The sequence below is a fragment of the Carettochelys insculpta genome, chromosome 4 (genome assembly GCF_033958435.1).
Source record: "Carettochelys insculpta isolate YL-2023 chromosome 4, ASM3395843v1, whole genome shotgun sequence".
Taxonomy (NCBI): Eukaryota; Metazoa; Chordata; order Testudines; family Carettochelyidae; genus Carettochelys; species Carettochelys insculpta.
In genome coordinates, this window is record NC_134140.1 from 80,633,200 (window position 1) to 80,652,171 (window position 18,972).

General features: G+C 44.2%; 1 protein-coding gene across 2 annotated transcripts in view; it reads right to left on the bottom strand.

Moving 5' to 3' along the window:
* The window catches only part of LOC142012601 (uncharacterized), a 141,759-nt gene that overhangs the window by 102,718 nt on the left and 20,069 nt on the right, over positions 1 to 18,972 (bottom strand). For both annotated transcript variants that reach the window (XM_074993147.1, XM_074993146.1), the window contains exons 7-8: positions 16,233 to 16,276; positions 15,318 to 15,395 (exon numbers count right to left, since the gene is read on the bottom strand). In XM_074993147.1, the coding sequence (XP_074849248.1) occupies positions 15,318 to 15,395; positions 16,233 to 16,276 (122 nt within the window). The remainder of the gene's footprint in view (positions 1 to 15,317; positions 15,396 to 16,232; positions 16,277 to 18,972) is intronic.

Genomic DNA, 18,972 nt, shown 5'->3' on the forward strand with positions numbered 1-18,972 from the left:
CCTCCTAAACTAATTATGTTCTTGTTCTAATACAGGTTATGTACACTTTGCATAACAAAATTGGTTACAAAAAATAAGATGTAGAGAGGCTTGAGAACAAATATACATGAAGATTCAAGGGAAGTAAGCAAAAAAACTAGTGAATTCTTAACTGACGTGTAAAAGTTCACAGGACTTCGGAGAGATTACTTAGCATGGGGAATCTACAAACATAATTCCTTTATTTAAATAAAGGATTAAGAGACAAGATGTAAGACTATACATCAGCCAGGATTGTTCATAGAGCTGGAGGAAACTCAGAAAAGCCCACCATGAATTCAAATAGGAAAGATAATACTTCATGAATCTGGTCTTTCAAGCTATGTTAGCCATAACCAGATCATGGGAATTCACTGACCATGATGTACTGAAATACAGAGAAGCTATATGAGACAGTCTTAGGTCAGAAAATAGGAACGAAAATCAAATAATCGTAAACACGTAGCACTTTATAATGTACTTTAAAAACACAAACACTAAGTCTCTCAACATTGCGATGAGGTTGTGTACTATCCCAGATAACTATCGCAAATTTCAAGCAAGGGAAATGAACACCAAGGGCAGCAAAGTGACTTGTTCAAAGCTACACAGCAATTTCAGAACTGGAAAGCAGGGCAGCCCTTGGATTACTTCACTGGACCACATTGCCTACATGTGCAGAAAAGAATAAATGGCTTAAAGCAGTAATGCAAACACCTTGCCTGTGGATTGTACACAGCCCGCTTGAGGAACCCAGCCAAATCCAACTTCTGCATAATGGAAGTTTTCATTTCCTCCTAATCTCCGACCAACCTACCACAGCACAGCCACAAGACTAGCAGGAGCAGAGTAAGGTGGAGCTTGAACATCCCATCTTCAGCTCACCCTGCCTTCACTGCACCAATTAACTATGGGCACTACTATGCACATGAAAATAATTATCTTTCCATACCTCTGACTAATCTGGCCCATTTTGAATGGACTATCAAGGCAACTCTCTAGTCCCAGAACAGTATTACTGGTGAAATTCAGTTTTCCAACCTAAACATGTCAAGAAGAAAAGTTTGCAAAAAAATAACATTCAACAACCTATATTTTTCCCCTCAAATTTTATTCTCAAAACAACTGAACCAATTTTGCTCAAACTTTCAAAAAAACAAAAAGAATAAAAAGGCCACCCTGAGGCATAGACAAAGCATGCAAAAAATCAGTTCTCAACGTTAAAGATCTGACAAAACCACACATCACTAAAAATAGAATTATAATGGAAAATCCAGGCAGGCAACCTGATAGCAGCTATTAACATTCTAGCCCTTCAACAGATATGAGAAAGGAAAAAGGTTTTGTGAGAGCTGTAACTGGCCCTTCCACTTACTTGTTCTTGCAGTCATGTTTCTGAAGTCTTCTAGCCTGGACCTTGTGTACCATAAGGTTGTCAGGTAAGGAGAGACATACTCCCTTCTGTTTGAATGGAGGGATGATGTAACTTTTGTGACTATCCAGGTAGGAGTTACATGTTCAAAAGTGGAGCACAATGTATTGAAAGTGTTTGTTGGAGTAGAAGCTAAACCATCTCTGGGTGACTCTCCCTGATATCTGCAGTAATCTTCAGATACTTAATTTCACATTCTGAACAGATATGGCTATAATGCATTTCAGTTCTTCCACAAGGAATACTGATTCCATTATGAATTGTGGAGAGAAACAACATCTGAAATAGGCTACCTGCCATTGTCTCACTTTGAACCACAAAATCTTGTGTCCTTTGAAAAATGCGTGTCTCCACAGAACTGGTTCTTGAATTCCAATGTGTAGGAAATGTACTGTTGCACACTTCAAAATCTAAGGTTGCATTAGTTGATTTTAACTTACTTTGAAGAAAAGACAAGCTTGTCCTTATTACAGTGAATGAGTTTAATCACATACCTTTCCCCTGTTACCTCAAGCCTTAATTTGCTAAGGTGATTCACTCCCAAATAAAGGTCCACCTGTAAGCATCCTCCTTTTTACATGTGGCCAAGAATTACATGTCCTTTTTTTAATAGGTGCCAGACGTGAGATCCTGGGGCAGCAGTCCACAAACTATGGTCCACAGCCCACATCTGCCCCAGTGACACATTCTGGCTGGACCACTGAGTCTACTGGCATCATAATTACATGCAGCACACGGCATGCCGGGGTAATGTGCTCACAGGCAGCAAGAGTTTGTTCACATTGAGAACCCAGGGCTTGCTGTTCCCAGCCTAAAGGGCCTGTTGGAAGCGACACAGGCAAACATGCTGGCTGCAGCTTCCCACAGTTCCCATTGGCTGGGAAGAATGAAGTGAAGTGAATGGGAACTATGGGTGGCAATGCTGACTGATGCTCAAGGACAGAGTTCTGGTGAACAGGGTAGGTTTCAAGCATTGTGGACTTGTTGTGCTCCAGAGAAACTCAGAATTGGGGCTTTTGTGTTTTGTTTTTGGATAGTAAGTTTAACAGAACTCCAATTTTAAAATACACACGCATATCTAACACAACTTTTAATTACTGGTCACCTGCCTTTCAGGATATATTGTTCCTGGTACAAACACTGTTTTCACTGTCATGTAGAACTGAAGTGGTAAAATATGAGGTTTTCATAAGGAACTTAATCAAAACAAACGTATGCATGTCTGCAGAAAAGCACACCCCAGGACTTGATGCATCATAGATAAAACTCAACCTCTAAGAATGACTCTTCTCCATTCCATTCCCCTGGCCCCATGCTACTCCTCAGGTCACCTTCCCTCTCTATGCCCTTTTCCCCTACTTTCCCACCATGCCACCAGCTCTTCCTCCCTCTTGCTTTTCCCTGAGCCCATATGTACCTCACTGTTGACTCTCCTAAGACAAAATAACTACCCACAACAACTTGTTCCCACCCTCTGCTGTCTTGCCTATGTTTACTGTAAGCTTTTTAGGTAAGGAATAGTTTCTTACACCTTTAGAGTTATGGACAAAATGTACTTGTTATTTGGTAAAACTGACCTACTCTACCCCACCAGTAGAGCAAGACTGAGTGATGTGATCCTGGCAGTTGAAATTCTGGGGAGCTAGTAAACCTGCAAGCGAATTAAAGAGGGTATGTGCTTTGAACATACAAAGTGTTATATAATGTAAAGTACTCTCAAAAATCAAACTGGACACCCAAACTTAGTGGAAATTTTTTACATTAATCTCTCTGCGACCACTGCTCCTTGTTTTGTTTCCTGCCGCAAGTGAGAACAGCCCAAATCCACCCTCTGCTGGACCCCACTTCAGGTAGTTGAAGGCTAATATCAAATACCCGCTCCTCATTCCTCTCTTCTACACACTAAATAAGCCCAGTTCCCTAAGCCTCTTGTCATAAACAATGTGCTCCAACCCACTAATAATTTTTGTTACCCTCTACTGGTCTCTCTCCAAGTTATTCACATCCTTGCTAGGGTGTGTGTGTGGAACTGGATAGAAAGCTCCAGATGTGGCCTCACCAGTGCCAGAGGGGAATAACCACTTCCCTCAATCTGCTGGCAATGCTCCTGTGAATGGAGCCCAATATGCTATAAGCCTTCTTGGCAACAAGTATATACTGTTGACTCATATCCAGCTTCTTATCCAGTGTTTATCCCCAGGGCCTTTTTGCAGAACTGCTGCTTAGCCAGTCGGTCCCCAGACTGTAGCAGTGCATGGGATTTTTCCATCCAAAATGTAGGACTCTGCACTTCTCCTTCCTGAACCTCAACAGGTTTCTTTTGGCCCAATCCTCCAATTTGTATCAGTCACTCTGAATCCTATCCCTACCCTGCAGCCTATCTACCTTTCCCCGAAGCTTAGTGCCATCTGCAAACTTGCTGAGGGTCTAAGGTATCTCATCAGCCAGATCATTACTGAAGATGTTGAACAAAACCAGTCCTTGGGGCACTCTACTTGATACTCAGTGCCAACTAGACATCAAGCTGTTAACTACTACCCGTTGAGCCCGATGATCTAGCCAGCTTTCTATCCACTTTGTAGTCCATTCATCCAATCCATACTACTTTTACTTGCTGTATCAAAAGCTTAAAGACTATCATTAATGCATGGCCACAAGGAGATTGAAATAAGATTACACAGATAATTGACACTTTCTAACTTTTGAGTGCTTGACTTTATAACCCTTAATGACTTCTTTTAATGTTTTAAGGAGTGTTTTAATGTAATCCTCTTGGTTTTTAAAAAAGGAAATCAGAATTTCCATTATGTAACGTTATGTTAAGACCCACATCAGTCACCTACACTACCAACCTCAGCCACTTGAACTAAAGCAGTAACTGATCAGAGCAACAACTTTAGAGATTCTTTTTTTGGTGTTTATTAATTTCATTTGGGATGTTATTTTTTAGCAATTTTTGAGCTTCCTGTAGCTATCCAAAAATCTGGGTCTGGAATCTCCAGGGTTCTCTCTTTATATATATACTATAATGAGTAATGTATATTATACAGTCATGAGTAAGCTCTGTAATGTTCTGTACAGAATTTTAATGTATTATTGATTCTCACAGCATTACATTAAAGTGCCCTAAAATACGGTGGGCCCCAGCAGGATGTACATGGACCCGTGTATGTAACATGTCATATGTAACATGTTAGTGTGCTTTAGAAATCACATGCCCATAGTCAGCATCATGGCTTGGTGCAGACAAGCCCTGTGATACAACTAACCTTTTCAAATGTTTCCCAATGTTAACCAGATAAATGCTCATTGGTTCTTTTTTAAAATCAAAGGTATTTTATGGGTTAAAAGAAATAAAAAGCTCTAGAAGTTGCTGCCCTTTAGTGGATAAGCACTAGAGCGGAATGAGACACTTTGGCTATGTCTATACCAGAAGCATCTGTCTACAAAAGTTACTGTCAGAAGAGATGTTTTGCCAAAATCTCTGTCAACAGATTGCATCTATACACATGCTGTGGCCATGCTATAGCTCAATTTTAAGAGGCAAACTTTCAAAATCCACCATCTGCAAGCTCGCTTTTCGAAAGAGAGCGGCTATACGCAAAAAGCAGATTGATGCCTCCATCTGTCCCTTTGAAAGCGAGCAGCCACACAGCCCCAGGCTCTCTTTCTAAAGAACGAAACAGGAAACACCATGCACTGGGTCACATGGCTGACAAGCCCTTCCATGAGCCACGGCCAGCCGCTCCCTCCCCATGTACACACCAAGGGCTACCAGGCTGTCCACAGCACAGCCGTCCAAGTGCATGGAGCAGAGCGAAGCAGAGCCACTGCGAAGACCTGCATAGATCCCCACCAGCTCCCTGACAGGGAACTCCTGGGTGCCGTCACCAGCCTGCTGGCTGCGCTCGCTGCTCGTGGTTGTCCTGCAGCAGCTCCAGATGGCCAGTCGCCTAGTCACCCTCCTGCAGGCCCCCCATTGTTGCAAGGTGTACGCCACTCCCTCCAGGTCAGATTGTACCTGCGGAGGTACACCACCAGCACCGAGTGGTAGGACCGGCTTGTAATGAAGGACTGGGACAATGACCACTGGCTGCAGAATTTCTGAATGACAAAAGGCACATTTCTGGAGCTATGTCACTGGCTGACCCCTGCCCTCCATCACTCGGACACCAGGATGCAGCACACACTCCCCCAGAGAAAAGTGTTGCAATCACACTGTGGAAGCTGGTCACCCCAGACAGCAACCACTCGGGCAGGCATCAGTTTAAGGTGGGCAAGACCACTGTGGGGGTCATCCTCATGCAAGTAAGCCAGCCTAGGTCTCACATCTGCACAGGGAAGGGATAGGGGAGGGTACCCCCAGGAAGGGACGGGGATCCCGGAGCACCTCATGGGCACGTTTGCCCTCCATCTTATGCAGGGCATCAGGGTTATAAACTGCCTCCTCCTACACCTGGCTGTCCCACTTCGGTCAGGCCCGCAACACCACTGAGCCGGCATTTGGCCACCTGAAGGGGCACTTCTGGTGCCTCCTGACAAGGCTGGAGGTCGGCCTCTAGAACATGCCCACCATCGTGGGGGCCTGTTGTGCTCTCCACAGTATTGTGGACCGTAAGTAGTAGGTATATATCCAGCAGTGGGCGGCCAATGCCGTACCCTGCTTTGAGCAGCCAGATGCTGCCTGGTGCTGCCAGGTTGACCAGGACAGGGTGCACGTGAGGGAGGAACTCCAGGAGACCTTCACCTGGGAGGCCCCAATAACTGTCCCACAGGCACCCTCCCTTCCCACCCCATCCCACATGTCCACCCCTCACCGCCCCCCGAGTGCCACCCCCTCCCACACACCTGCCCCTCACTGCTCTCCCATCATTCTCATGGGACGCTGGGGTGGTGAAAAATAAAACTTTTACTGAAACAACAAACAACTGACAACACAATTTTTCCGAAGAAAGTTACTAGAGTGGGGACCCGGGAAGGGGTTTGAACTATATACAATGGGGACCAGGGATGGGCGCAAGGGCCTCACTCCTCTGCCAGGGTCGGGGGCCGTGAGCTGCAGTGGCCACAGGCGTCCCTAATGCCCTGGGTCTGGGATCCCCTGTAGGGCTGGGATGGGGCCAGGACCACGGGAAGTAGCAGCGCAGCGGGGCTGCAGCAACCTCAGCCTCAGAAGGGTGTGGGGGGGACAAGAGGGGCTGTTTCAGGGCTGGCTGCACTGGCCATCAGCTACCACCCGAGTTTCAGCCGGGCGGCTGGGAAGAAGAGAGGCGGGAGCAGGGCAGGGGCTCTGGGCTTGGGGCTTCAGGAGTGACTGAGGGTGGAAATGTAGGACGCGCTGCAGAGGGGCAGGCACTGGAGCGGTTGCCTGGGCCAAGCAGGTGGTGATAGCCTGGGTGAGGGCAACAAGGGCACCCACAACCTGATCCCAGGCCACCTGCTCCATTGCCAGCCACTCCTGCAGGACCCGGTTTTGTTGCCACCAGGCAGCTGTCTGGGCAGCAGTGGCCTCCTCCTCCTCCTCCTCCTCCTCCTCCGTGGGGGTCGTTGCATGTCCTCCCACCACAGCACACGTGCCTCAGTGTGAGATATGCCCCAGCACCCTCACCGGCTGCTGCGGGCTCCCCAGAATGTAGACAGGGCTGGCCCAATCCCTAGGTGCCAGAGCTGTGGAGACAGAAGGGAAGAGAGAGGTGACCTGTCAGTCCCACGACCCGGCCACAGGGGGATGTGCCCCCCATTCCCGGAACTCAGCCTTCCTCACCCTCCGTCCATTGGCCCAGAGACCCTGGGGCATCCCATGCACAGAGGGGTCCCATCATGGCTGGGACATACACTGGCCACTGGCCACCTATCCCTCCCTTCTCACCCAGACCATGTGCTCCATGGTGCTGTCTCCAGGATCAGGTGCTGATGGTGGTACACAGGCCTCTCCTGGACCTGGGGAACATCTCTCACACACTCCGGGGTGCCCAAAATGCCCAGGTCTCACCTGCGGGTGCCTCAAGGAGTTTGGGGGAGGCCCGGGTGGACTTGGCCTGGCTGGAGGACCTGGATGGAATGGCAATCACCAGGGTCCCATTGCTCAACTGCTCACCATTGCTGTCTGGCTCCAGCTCATACTCCAGCTAATGGGGTGAGGCACGTTCCACAGTCCTGGTTCTTCCTCCTCAGTCTCCTGAGGTTCCTTCTCCAGCACCACGCCATCAACGGGCTCCTCCAGGGGGGCTGTCTCCCTTGCCCCAAGAAGCTGGTTGAGCTCCTCGTAATAGGGACAACTTGCGGGTGCTGCTCCTGAGCAGCCTCTGCGTCCCTGGCCTTCCAATGTGCCTGCAGCATCTTCTTGACCTTTGACTGCAGGTGCTCAGGAGTATGGGGAGTGGGTGCCCCAGGTGGTGAATGTGGTGGATAGGTGGCCAAATTCTGCAGCGTTCTGTTGGTTCCTTGTAGTCTGCAGCAGGACCTCCTTGTCCACCCCATAGGCTAACGAGGTCCCACAGCTGTGGCTCTGACCAGGACTGGGCCCTTTTCTTACTGCTCTGGCTGGAGTCCTGGGAGTTCTTCCCCAGGGTGATGTTGGCTCGCTGAGGGGTGCAGGGCTCCTGGCTGACAGCCATGGCTGGCTCAGATGTGTTTGATCCCTCGTTCCTGTGCTGGAGGGCGTGCAGCTGCAGGCATGCTGTCCTTGCTGTCAGCATGCTCACAGCTTCCTGCCACGGGATTTCTGGGTCCCTGGGACTTAAAACGCAGCTGGACACAAGGAGCATAGAGCGCCTCTTGGGCTGGCCAGTGTGTCTCCATGCTCCAGTGGGCCAGAACCACTGAGGACCCTCTCTTTCAAAAGAGGGCACCACGGAGCAGCTACACATATTTTCTTTCAAAATTATTTTCAAAAGAAGGCGCTCTTCCTAACACAGGTAGGGAAGAGTGATTTCAGAAGGTGGGCCACTTTCTTTCTGAAGTAATTTTGAAGGAGTGCTCTTTATCTCCAGCTGTTCCCTGGGATATTTCAAAATAGGCCCTGCTTTCAAAAGTATTTTAAAAGGAACTTCTTATTATAGCCACGGCCATAAAAGCAGATTGATCTTTTGATCTGCTTTGTCAAGAAAAAGCCCCACCCCCGCAGTGTCTACACAGTTTTTTTGTAGACAATTTATGTCAACAAAATGCATTTTGTGTGTAGATGCTCTGCAAATTTTGTCAACAAAATCCCAGTTTCTTCAACAAAATTCTCTAGCACAGACATAGCCTTTGTGAGTGGATTCACGGAAGATACTTGCTGGCAGCAAAGTAATGGTAGAGTTTGGGAATCTTGGGTTCCATTCAGGTTCTCAAGGGGAGTTTACCTTCCTAGGGGCAGCCTTCTTCCCTTTCTCACAAGTGTGATCCATCCTACTCTTTGCCCTCCAACCTGTCCCTGTCTCAATCTTATCTCTACCTCACCACTGGCTCCTTGTCCCAGTCCCATTCTCCCCTCCTAATCAACAACCATGGTCTCTACTCCTCAGACTTCTGATACCAGTTCCAGTGTCCTGGGCCAATACTCCTACCTTCAACCCCTCCAGACTTTAAAACAGTCTCTCCTATATTCCTGGCCCAGTGAGTCGCAGTTCCCTCCACCACTCTCTGATGTGCAGCTCTCCTCCCCCACTCCCCTGGTATTTTCCACCCCTGTGTCCTCCCAGTCTACTTCACCAGGTTTCTCATCCAACCTTGCTTTCCTCACCCCTGGCCCACAAACACAAGAACTGCCATGCTGGGACAGACCAAAGTCCATCTCCTCAGTACCTGTCTTCTGACAGCAACCAATGCCAGGTGCCCCAGAGGGAATGAAAAGAACAGGTGACCATCAAGTGATCCCTCCCGTGTTGCTCATTCCCAGCTTCCAGCAAACAGAGGCTTGGGATACCGTTCTCACCCATCCTGGGTAATAACCATTGATGGACATATCCTCCATGAACTTATCTAGTCCTGTTTTGAACTTTGCAATAGTCTTGGCTTTCACAACATCCTCTGGCAAAAAGTTCCACAAGCTGACTGTGCACTGAGTGAAAAAAATACTTCCTTTTATTTGTTTTAATCCTGCTACCTATTGATTTCAGCTGGTGACCCCAAGTTCTCTTGCTGTGACAAGGAGTAATTAGCACTTCCTTATCTATTTCTTTACACCACTCATGATTCTATAGACCTCTAGCACATCCTCCCTGAGTCATCACTTTTCCAAGCTGCAAAGTCCTCATTTTATTAATCTCACCATTCCACACTCCCTAATAATTTTTGTTTCCCTTTTCTGAACCTTTCCCATAATTTACATGATTTGAGACGAAGCAACCACATCTGCATGCAGTAGTCAAGATGCAGGCATACCATGGGTTTATATAGCTGTGACATAATATTTTCCGTCTTATTCTTTATCCCTTTCTTATGATTCCTAAAATTCTGTTTTCTTTTTTGACTGCCATTGCAGATTGAGTGGATGTTGTCAGAGAACTATCAACAATGACTCCAACATCTTTTTCTTAAGTTGTAAGAGTTAATTTATGTCCCATCATTTTACATATATAGGAGGGATTATGTATTCCAATGTGCATCACTTTGCTTGTACCAGTATTAAATTTCATTTTGCATTTTGTTGTCTAGTCATCCAGTTTTAAGATCTCCTTTGCGCCTCTTTGCACGCTGCCTGGAACTATCTGAGCAGCTTTGTGTAATCTGCAAATTTTGCCACCTCTTTGTTTATCCCTTTCGAAAAACACCCATGCCTGGGAGCAAGGAGGGTCCTCAAAGGGATTACTAGTTAGCATTGGTACACTCTTTCCTGTACTGTTTTGATCTTCAAACACGTTCCAATCATTCACAGGCACTAAATCAGAGGAAGCAGCGTGTGAAACAGATGAAAAAGAAATATAGAATTGCTTGTCATAAGCGTATTGCTGGCACTACAATCCATTTGGTTTAAGTCTTTCTGCTACAGGGTGTTGTTGTGAATCAACATTCAGTAGCAGTAGTGATAGCATGTAGCAATTCAGTGATGTCTTATATCAGTCTGCTGAGAATATCTGTCAGTGCACAAATAAAGAACTTCTAGCTAACGATATTACCTGAAGGATATAAAAGTAACTGCATTCCTTTTTGATGGTCTTATTTAAATCAGTATTAGCGGGCAGGGAGGAACTCAACTCCAACTTCAGTTCATGAAAATAAACTTTTAGAAATATGATTCAGAAAAAGAACATTATCTCATTATTTGTTTCTGCATCAGCAAAGCAACATAAAATCCAAAATTGTTAAGAGAGGCTGCACAACTAAGACTTATTGCCAGGAATTCTCTGAAGGAAGCTAAAAATGGATTGTGACAAACACTACTGACAAGTCAGCTGTTGTGACCTGCACAGCATGTGCTATGTTTGTCTTCCTCCTGGAAGACAGGAGGGATTTCATATGTACCAAGTGCAAGCTGGTCACCATCTTGGAAGAAAAGATTAGAGGACTTGAGGTGCAAATATCAACCCTCTGGTTCATCAGAGAAGCTGAAAACATCCTCAATAAAAGGAAGGCATCATTTAGTACTGCAGGCATAGCAGGCTGAGCAACCAAAGAGGGCAATACTAACTTCCACGAGAAGAAAGCCAATTCAGTTATCTCCATTTCCTGTAGAGGTAAACAACCACTTTTAGGCTCTCTACACAGGTGATATGGTGAAGAATGCTGTGGCAGAGACCTCTAAGAGGAGGAATCAGAAGAAGACCCCACTGGCTGGAGGCATGGGAAGCATAGTCCTAGGGATTGCAGTTCTACGGCCACCACCTCCAAGAGAAGAAGATCGGTGGTGTTGGTTGGGGACTCCCTCCTAACAGGGATGGAGTCATCCGTCTGCCATCCTTATCTGCAATCTTGGGAAGTTTTCTGTTTGCCAGGAGCTAGAATCCAGGATGTGACAGAGAGACTTCCAAAAATCAACAAACCTGTGGATTATTACCCCTTCCTACTTCTCCATGTAGGAATCACTAACACAGGAAAGAATGACCTTGAGCAGATCACTGCAGATTATGTAACTTTGGGAAGGAAGATCAAAGAATATGGAGTATAAGTGTTCTCATCCATCCTCCCTGTTGAAGGAAGAGGTGCAGGCAGAGATTGTCGAATTGTGCAAGTAAATGTGTGGTTGCACAGGTGGTGTTGGAGAGAGGGATTTGGCTTCTTCAACCATGGGAACAGTCAACATGGATTCACCAAGAGGAAGTTGTGCCTGACCAATCTGATTAGCTTCTATGATGAGGTAACTGGCTCTGTGGACATAGGGAAGTCAACGGATGGGATATACCTTGACTTTAGCAAAGCTTTTGATACAGTCTCCCAAAACATTCTTCCTCATAAGTTAAGGAAGTATGGATTGGATACATGGACTGTAAGATGGATACAAAACTGGCTTGATGGATGAGCCCAACGGGTAGTGGTCAATGGCTAAGTGTCTGGTTGGCAGTCGGTTTCAAGTGGAGTACCCCTAGGATCGGTTCTAGGGCCAGTACTGTTCAGCATCTTCATTAATGCCCTGGATGAGGGGATGGATTACACTCTCAGCAAATTTGAAGATGACACTAAGCTAGGGAGTCAGGTAGATACTTTGGAGGGTAGGCATAAGGTCCAGAGTAACCTAGACAAATTGGAGGACTCGGCCAAAAGAAATTTGATGAGGTTCAACAAGGAAAAACACAGAGTCATGCACTTGGGATGGAAGAATCCCAAGCATTGTTACAGGTTGAGGACCAACTGGATAAGTAGGAGTGCAGCAGAAAAGGACCTGGGGATCACAGTGGATGAGAGGCTGGATATGAGTCAACAGTGTGCCCTGGTAGCCAAGAAGGCTAATGGCATATTGGGGTGCATTAGGAGAAGCATCTCCAGCAGATCTAGAGAAGTTATTATTCCCTTTTACTCAGCACTGGTGAGTATTGCATCCATTTCTGGGCCCCTCAGTATAGAAAGGATGCAAACTCATTGGAGAGGGTTCAGAGGAGGGCAATAAAAATGATTAGCGGCCTGGAACACATGACCTATGAGGAGAGGCTGGGAGATTTGGGCTGTTCTCTATGGTGACAGATGGCAGAACAAGGAGCAATGGTCTGAAGTTACAGAGGGAGAAGTGTAGGTTGGCTGTTAGGAAAAACTATCTCACCAGGAGGGTGCGAAGCACTGGAATAAGTTACCAAGAGAGGTGGTGGAATCTCCATCCCTACAGGTTTTTAAGTCCTGTCTTGACATAGTCCTGGCTGGGATCATTTAGTTAGGGTTGAACCTGCTTTAGGCAGGGGCTGAACTAGATGACCTCCTGAGGTCCCTTGCAGCCCTAGGATTCTATGATTCTCTGAAACATCACATTACTCTTACAAGCACTACTGTAATTTGTCCTTCTTCTGTGTTTCCATTTACTCTAACATTCTGTTTCCAACAGCAGACAATAAAAAATTTTTCAGAGAGAAGTTTTAAAAACAGAGGAGGTCACAACCAGCAACCCTTTTTATACAAAAGAGATGCAATAATACAAGCTTCACAATGATCAAATGACAGTTTTACTTAAAAGTTGCCTGGCATTACTGAATTTAAATTATACCACCCTTTATTTTAGGCAGTTACAGCTTGTAGGCCAAAAAACTTTGGTGAGTTCACGTCTGTTACTTGCACTCAGCAATGTAACGGGCTGTGCTGTTCTCAGGAGTAGACAGAGCTCCAGGTTTTTATAAATTTCAGCACCTTAACTGGGTTGGTGCAGCAGACAGTAGAAAAATTACATAAGTGAAATTGCCCTTTAAGGGCTAATCTACAAAGAATAAAAAACCTGCTTTTATCAAAACCTAAAGCTTTTTAGTTCAAGTGCAGAGGCCCAGTAGAAGTTTATGGAGTTGCTTAATCAGGGTTTGTACACTGGCTACACACGTGGATGCCTTTGTGAGAGAGAGATTTACACAGAAGTTGAGTCTTATTGGCAGCACATGGGTTTCTTACACAAGTCCTGATTTTTGGTGTTACTGGATTGTGAGTAATACAGCATGCCACAGAAACCATGATTTTTTTTAAGTTACATAAACTCATTTAGGAGAAATTGAAAACGTTAGGTCTTTTTAAAGCTGCTAAAAATCTTGTTACAGTATGTACAGCTTGCTGTCAAATCACGAGCTGCAGCTGGCTCTTCCAGGATACTTCCTCAGCACTCTGGTGGCCAGTGTACAGGTTAGCAGATATTTGTGCATTTTAATCATTACAATAAAAACAAAATATTATACAATCATTGGGATCTAAGTGAGCTAAGGTACACTTCAGTAAAAAAGAGTAAGCACTTCCACAAGCTTAAGAGTTAAGTCTAATAATTTTGAAGTAGCTAACTATGAGACTGAATTTGGTTATCTGTAGCCTGAAGGTTTTCACACCGTTTCTTCTAATACAACCAGGCATACATGTAGGCAGTAAGCATTTTACAACTGACCAATTTTAAAAAGATATCTCTACAATGAGTCAATTTTTTTCACTGTGTTCCAGAGTAGAAATGCTGGACCACAAACCCACTAGACTAGCAAGCCAATGCTTGTCTCTTTTTCTCTATAGTAATAAAACCCTGAGGAAAAATTTAAATTGTATTTTAATCCTTTATTTGCAATGTGTTTCAAGCCATGGATAATATGAGTGGACGCATAAAATGCTTTTTAATTGTAAAAAATTAAGTTAATTCAGCACGTAAGTAAAATCTAACAATAAAGATCTCTCTAGTCTTAGGGCACTGCAGCTAATCCTTCCTCTTCAGGCAGATACTGTTCATGCACAAGGGCTCACAGGTGGTGAACGGGCATGACAACAAACCTCTGTTCCATGCTCATATTATGAACTAATGTCAAAGAAATACTAGAATTTTACATACCCATATATACCTACATAAATACATCCATACGTGATGTAAGTGTGTCTATATGTGTGTAGACATACATGGAGGAAAGTTAATTATGCCTACAAGAATTTTATATATTTGAAACATTTTTCCTTTTTTTACTAAAACCATGCACCTCTGTTGCTTAGCATTTAAAATGCTCAGAAACAAAAGATCTAAGAGCATTTTTACACGAAAAAAATTACTTTGGCTCACCTTATATAACAAAGCTCTTTTGGAATCCAGTTACACAGGATTTTTAAGCAGTTTCATGGTACTGCAGGATACAAGGGGACGTAATAAGCATGATTAGTTTTATAACGTATGCTGAACAGAATGTCTTGTTACGTCAACCACTAACTCTGTCACTTGACTCTTAGGCTAAAGAGTACATTATTATGTGTGGGAGAACACTGTCTATAAACATACTAGAAGCCTGTCAAGAGACTGTCTGACCCTGCAGAGTGCCAAGGCCCAGGTGCTGAGTGCTCTCCTCTGAATGGGAATTGGAGGTATTATGTAATTTTACAGAAGGGGTTTAGCACATTGCAGGGTCAAGCCTGGACTAAGAAACACGTTTTGCAACGTAGCAGCGTGGGTGATCCAAATGACAAACTGACATAATACTTATGAGGTAAGCAACTGCCATTATCAAGAAACAGTGAAGAGACAATAAACAGCAGCGAACCAAAAATGATACCAGATCATTGCAAAAAGTTGAAATTATATATATGGTGTGTGTGTGTATAGCATGAAGATAAATGCTTCAGAATTGCAAGACTCCTTTCGGATCATGAGAGCCCTACGTAGTCAGAAAAAGTACCAGAAATAGGCAAGATGAACAGCTTAATAAGGAAATGACAAAATACAAAGACGGCAAAAGCATTGAATAGAAAACTGGGCCCAACAACTACACACAAACACATTCATATCAGTATTACATCTCCCTACCAGTCTGGAACATTATGCCAGTCTGTGAATATTCCACCCGTACACTGAGCACCACATTCAATGAGATGACCTGCAAGACTGGAAACCAAAACAAAACAAAAACGTTTTAATGAATAATTATGTTGTAAAACAAGCTGCTACTTAGCCTCATATACAACAGTATATACAATCAGTGTTAAAAAAGACAGAAAAGAACATGCTGGATGCCTCCTTCATAGACATTTGATGTAGTGTTTTGTATCAAGGCCAAGATTTTCAAAAATGACTAGCAATTTAGAGTGCCCAGCCTGGGGCTCTCAGACTCCCAGCTTCACAGGTAGGGCCACCTAGGTGAAACCAGAACTCCTAGGGTTTTAGGGTCCCTGCTCCATTAGAGCAGGAGCTGTCTAGGACTCAGGTAGCTGTCTGACCCATTTTGTTTGGAACAGTCAAACCAAAATGTTCCAACTTTCAACTTTTCAAAATATTTTTGAAGTGTTGGAATTTTCTGCAGAATAGACATTCTGAGTTTTGACAAACCCTTTTGACAGGTTCACTGGGACTACTGGATATCACTCTTTCATATATTTTAAGGCCAAAAGGGACTATTCTGATCATCTAAGTTGACCTCTCTAATCTACCACAGGCCACAGAGCTTTACCCAGCAGTACCTGCATCCAGCCCATTTACCATACTGCCTATAACACAGTCTCACTCCTTCTCTCATAAAATGAACATAAAACATCTGCAGTTCCTTAAGTATATTTTTAATTTTTACTTCTTTAAAAAGCTCATTTAATAAACTGTACCATCCAAACAAGTGTATTTCTCTAAAGGGTCACCCATCTGTTCTCTGCATTGGCACTCTTATAGCTCAATCATTTAAATTTCATTTTAAAATCAAGACAATTTTATGTTTACAGTTATGTTATTTACCTTCCAGCTGCTAATAAGTCAAACTCATCCCTGTTCCAGCCAAACTAAAAAAAAAAAAAAATACAAATACATCAAGTACACACACACAGGTCTCAATATTGTATATTTAAGTGCATGTTCTAAGTAAGGCATTTAAAATTATATTTGTAAAATAAACAAACAAAATCAATGAACACACTGATTAATTGCTGGGGTTTTCAAACTGCATGCCTAAAACATTATTACCACACAAGCCAGGACCACTTTGCAAACAAATTGTACTGACTCTTCTGATATGAACTCCTACAAGATAAATAAAAATAATGGATAGCCTTTCCTAAATGTTCTACGCTATAAAAATTATAAATTATTAAACCTAATACATTCAAAAACCTGAGTAAGCTAAGAAGCTCAAAAAACTAAGCTTTTTAGCACGAATTTCATACCACAGGTTGAACCTCTCTAGTCCAGCACTCTCTCATGTGGCAACATCCATAATCTGGCATGATATTAGTTAGCCAGACTACCCCTTATTATGGGTGTGGACAAGTTTTCCATGCTCCCATAACATTTTTTTACAGCCACCAGTCCTGGTTCTGAGTGTTCTGTGCTGTTATTTACCCCTAAATGTCTTCTAAGAGCCCAGTAAGTAGCGGATATTCTAGTAATGTGCTAGACAATACTGACCTCTCTTGGTTCAGCAAATTCTCTTTCAGCACCAGTTAGGTTCTGAGAGGATGATGGATTAGAAAGAGTCAACCTGTACCCGAATAATAGCATTTTTCTGACCTTTGAAAATTACAAGTAATTGGCAGCAGCCAATAATTTTCTTCCTTGAAAATTGGAAGGAATTTTTGTGTTTGTTTTAATTATATAGTTGTTAGTTTTAGTTATAGTTAGTTTTTCAGTGCACTAGTAAATTAAAATTAACACAGTACAAATAATGAAATATTCAGCATTACTGATTTTACTATTTAACAGAAAAGAAGCAGTTTATGAAAAAGCATACACAGTCCATTCTAGGGTTAATAATGGCAACCTTTTCTGAGAGAAACAATAATTTTCCTCTCATGTATTTAACTAGGTTATGGAGAAAACTACTACTAATGACCTAAACTTAAAAAAAGGAAATGTTAATTTAGGCATCCTAAGCATGCAGTCAGAAACGTACAATATTTTAAAATGAACTATTTATGAATAAAAAAAATCAGTATTCGAGAGTAAGTGGTGTATGGTCATAATGGTAAACATGTATGCATAAGTCCTCAAAAAACCACACATCCTGCCTTGTATTGTTTCTGAAGCTAGACTATTCAAGAAATGCCACATTAAAACTCATCTTTAAAACTAAACACAAAATTTTGCTTAGCCCTCAAAAACATACTGGAAAAAGAGCAAAAAGAACTGCTCTTGAGAATTTTGTCAACAAAACAGAAAACCACTTGTGCCACCTTGTGGTACAGGGCATTTTCCATCTCACAATCTTACGCACTACAATTCGAACACAGAAAAAAAGATTAAGGGTGAAATCCTGGCCCCACTGAAATAAATACCAATAATTATATTGACTTTAATGGGGCCATGATTTCTATTGGTTGTACTTCAGATAAAACATGATTTTGAACAATAAATCCAACATGGAACAAGAAAGCCTGCCCAGAACACCTGCCTCTTGAATACCTCCTAATGGACAGAGATCACCCTACCTCACCCAGTGTCACTCTATCTCTACCTACCCCTCTTCAGGGCCCCTCAATAACTCACTCAGTCCAATCGCAATTAACGCATGCCCCCTCCAGGGGTCCAATTTATTTAGCCTTCACAATACACATTAGCCCTTTCAGATCCCAACTGCAGATCATTGTCTCTCCACTCTTAGGCTGGGTCTACACGGGCACTCTTTCTTGACAGAGTAAGCCTTCTGTTGACAAAAGTCACAGAGCGTTCACCCATTTAAAATGCTCTGACGAGATTTTGTTGACAAAACCTTGCTCCTCAGCCAGCAGGGTTATGCCTCTCCCTGAGCAGGCATAACAACTTTGTTGACGGTATTCTGTCGACAAAATTGCTGGGTAGACACTTGGGGCCCCTTGGCTACGTCTACACGTGAAGCCTACATTGAAATAGCTTATTTCGATGTAGCAACTCGATGAGTAACGTCTACACGTCCTCCAGGGTCAGCAACGTCGATGTTCAACATCGACGTTGCGCAGCACCACATCGAAATAGGCGCTGCGAGGGAACGTCTACACGCCAAAGTAGCACACATCGAAATAAGGGTGCCAGGCACAGCTGCAGACAGGACCACAGGGCGGACTCAACAGCAAGCCGCTCCCTTAAAGGGCCCCTCCCAGACACAGTTGCACTAAACAACACAAGATACACAGAGCTGACAACTGGTTGCAGACCCTGTGCCTGCAGCATGGATCCCCAGCTGCCGCAGCAGCAGCCAGAAGCCCTGGGCTAAGGGCTGCTGCCCACGGTGACCATAGAGCCCCGCAGGGGCTGGAGAGAGAGCGTCTCTCAACCCCTCAGCTGATGGCTGCCATGGCGGACCCCGCTATTTCGAAGTTGCGAGACGTGCAACAACTACACGGTCCCTACTTCGACACTGAACATCGAAGTAGGGCGCTATTCCTATCCCCTCATGGGGTTAGCGACTTCGACGTCTCGCCGCCTAACATCTAAGTTAACTTCGAAATAGCGCCCGACGCGTGTAGCCGTGACGGGCGCTATTTCGAAGTTAGTGCCGCTACTTCGA